The 2,959-nt window shown below is 53.3% G+C and overlaps 1 protein-coding gene across 1 annotated transcript; it reads left to right on the top strand.

Annotated features, from left to right (window-relative positions):
- The first annotated feature begins 281 nt into the window (after positions 1–281).
- Positions 282–2,597, top strand: LOC120956056 (uncharacterized). Its single transcript, XM_040377435.2, has one exon. The coding sequence runs from the start codon at positions 282–284 to the stop codon at positions 2,595–2,597; it is 2,316 nt and encodes a 771-aa protein (XP_040233369.2).
- Positions 2,598–2,959: the final 362 nt, after the last annotated feature.

The following is a 2,959-nucleotide window of genomic DNA, read 5'->3' as shown; positions in this document are numbered from 1 at the left end:
TGATCCCGCTGAGTGGCCGATTTTTATATCGCACTACGAATATACTACCAGGCGATGTGGATACTCGAATTGGGAGAATATGCTGCGCCTGCAAAAGAGCCTGAAAGGACCTGCCCTCGAAGCTGTTCGGAGTTGATTGGTGTTACCGGACGTAGTTCCGCAGGTTATCGAGAAGCTACGTTTAAAATATGGGCGGCCGGTGCACTTAATTAAAACATTCATCGAGAAGGTGCGGAAGATTCCGGCGCCCCAAACTGACAAGCTGGACAGTTTAGTCGAGTATGGGGAAGCAGTGCAGTGTATGGTGGACCATATGGTTGCGGCTGGTGAACGTGCGCATATCACCAACCCGCTCTTGCTGCACCGTGGTCGGCAAGTTACCAACGGATCAACAGTTGCGTTGGTCGCATCACATCCGCGGAATGACATCGGTGGATCTGTCCACATTCAGCGACTACATGGAGGATTTGGCCGAAGACGCTGCGAGGCTGACGACGATTGACTCTCCTTCAGTGCGCGGGACCAGCAAGGGAAGGCCTACGAAGGGCTACGTCCACGCACACGTGGATCCAGATGGAGCGACAACGTCCAGCGCGGCTGAAAGGCGGTGTGTATCCTGTAACGTCGCGGGTCATGTATTGTCGACATGCACTAATTTTCGAGGACTGCCGGTAAAGGATCGATGGAGGCGAGCGCGTGAGCTATCGGTGTGCTTTAGCTGCCTGGAGAAGCACAATTGGCGATCGTGCAAAAATCGCTCTCGTTGTGAAATCAACGATTGTGCATTCCGACATCACGCGCTTCTACACGACCCGGATGCATCAATAGAGTCGCCTTCTACTGCAGATCGAGAACGGCGGCACTTCCCGAGAACCAGTGGAAGTCAGACGCACCAGGTAATAAATAATTATCATCAGTCGAATCCGATGTCGGCGCTTTTTAGAATCGTTCCAGTAACAGCGTATGGACCCGGAGTGATGATAAAAACCTTCGCGTTCCTGGACGAAGGTTCGTCAATGACGCTGATGGACGAAGACCTGGCAAAGCAGTTAGGGGTGAAGGGAGATAGACGACCTCTATGTATCAAGTGGACAGGTGATACGGCTAGGGTCGAGCCGGCGTCGATGATGATCGATTTTCAGATCGGACCTGTGACGTCGACAAAAAGGTTCACCCTGAAAGCTGTGCGGACTGTCACCAGCCTAAGCCTCCCACAGCAAACTTTCACGATGGATGACGAGAGATGGGACCATCTTAAGCAACTGCCATTACCGGAGTACCGTGATGCTCGGCCACAGTTGTTGATCGGGCTGGACAACCTTCGATTGGCGGTGCCACTGAAGACGCGTGAAGGCCTAGCAGGGGAACCGGTTGCCGTAAAGACTCGGCTTGGATGGTGCGTGTACGGAAAGACGGCTGGAAGCCAAATCGGAAGGGTGCTGCATATGTGCGAGTGTGGAGCATCGGACGAAAACTCCACCATCCAGGGGGCCTTACGCAAGTTTTATGAGTTGGAGCAACTCGGGACTGTCTCTAGTGACGTGTCTGATCCAGATGAACGAAGGGCACTGACGATCCTGGAAACAACGACGGTGCGGATTGGTAATCGGTTTGAAAGCGGTCTGTTGTGGAAGACAGACAACGTGGAGGTTCCTTCGAGCTTGGGTATGGCGCGTCGCAGGCTAGAATGCCTGGAAAGAAGGATGGAACGTGACCCTAAGCTGAAAACCGTGGTGCACCATCACATAGCCGATATGATGGAAAAGGGGTACATCCACAAGGCGACGTCTGCTGAACTTGCCGAGAGTAATTCGAAGCTAATTTGGTACCTGCCGTTGGGAGTGGTTACCAATCCGAAGAAGCCAGGGAAAGTGCGCATCATCTGGGACGCCGCTGCTAAGGTACAAGGTACGTCCCTAAATGACATGTTGCTGAAGGGGCCGGACGAGTTAATTTCTTTGCCAGGGGTGCTGTTCCGGTTTCCAATGTACGGGATAGCGGTGTGCGCGGATGTCAAGGAAATGTTCCTGCAAATACGCATGCGCGACGAAGACAAGCAAGCGCAGCGGTTCCTGTGGCGTAAAGATCCGGCCGACGACATCGCAACGTATTTCGTGGACGTTGTTACCTTTGGGTCAGCCTGCTCCCCAGCCACCGCGCAATACGTGAAAAACCGGAACGCCAAGGAACATGCCGAGAAATACCCTCGTGCCGTACGTGGCATCTTGACCACCACGTATGTCGACGACTATTTGGATAGTTTCGGAACACTCGAAGAAGCCAGTCGAGTATCCAGAGAAGTCAGGGGAATCTTCTCAAACGGCGGGTTCGTACTCCGGAACTGGGTTTCCAACAATCCGGTTGTTTTGGAACGGCTGGGCGGCGAAAGCTCCAGTCCCGGTATGAAGAGTTTGACCTCTACGGCGGATGATGGAGAACGGGTGCTCGGATTGCGGTGGAACCCGAGCTCGGACCAATTGTCCTTTTACACGCAGGCGTGTGTGGGAATGGCTGAGATATTTGAGACGGAGTGTACCCCTACCAAGCGAGAAGTGCTCAAATGCGTGATGTCCCGGTCAAATGCGAGATTGGCGTAGATGAGTGGATGTTTTTCCTCTGATAGCCCAGCTTAGGATTCCGAGGTGCTACTTCCCGGAGGCACGAGAGAAAGTGTACGAGAATGCGGAGCTACACTTGTTTGTGGATGCCAGCCAGCTAGCGTACGCATGCGTTCTGTATTTACGGGTCGTCGATTCTGAAGGAGAACCGCATTGTACCATGCTATGCGGAAAGGCAAAGGTTGCCCCTCTGAAGCCTTTGACGATACCAAAGATGGAGTTACAAGCCTGCTTGTTAGGTGCACGGCTTCTGAAGTCCACGGAACAGCATCACCCGATTCCTGTTAAAAAACGGGTGCTCTGGACGGACAGCACGGTGGCGCTATCATGGATACATGCCG

This window comes from Anopheles coluzzii, chromosome 3, assembly GCF_943734685.1.
Source record: "Anopheles coluzzii chromosome 3, AcolN3, whole genome shotgun sequence".
Classification (NCBI taxonomy): domain Eukaryota; kingdom Metazoa; phylum Arthropoda; class Insecta; order Diptera; family Culicidae; genus Anopheles; species Anopheles coluzzii.
The sequence above is the reverse complement of the archived record's forward strand: the minus strand, read 5'-3'. Positions and strand labels throughout refer to the sequence as shown.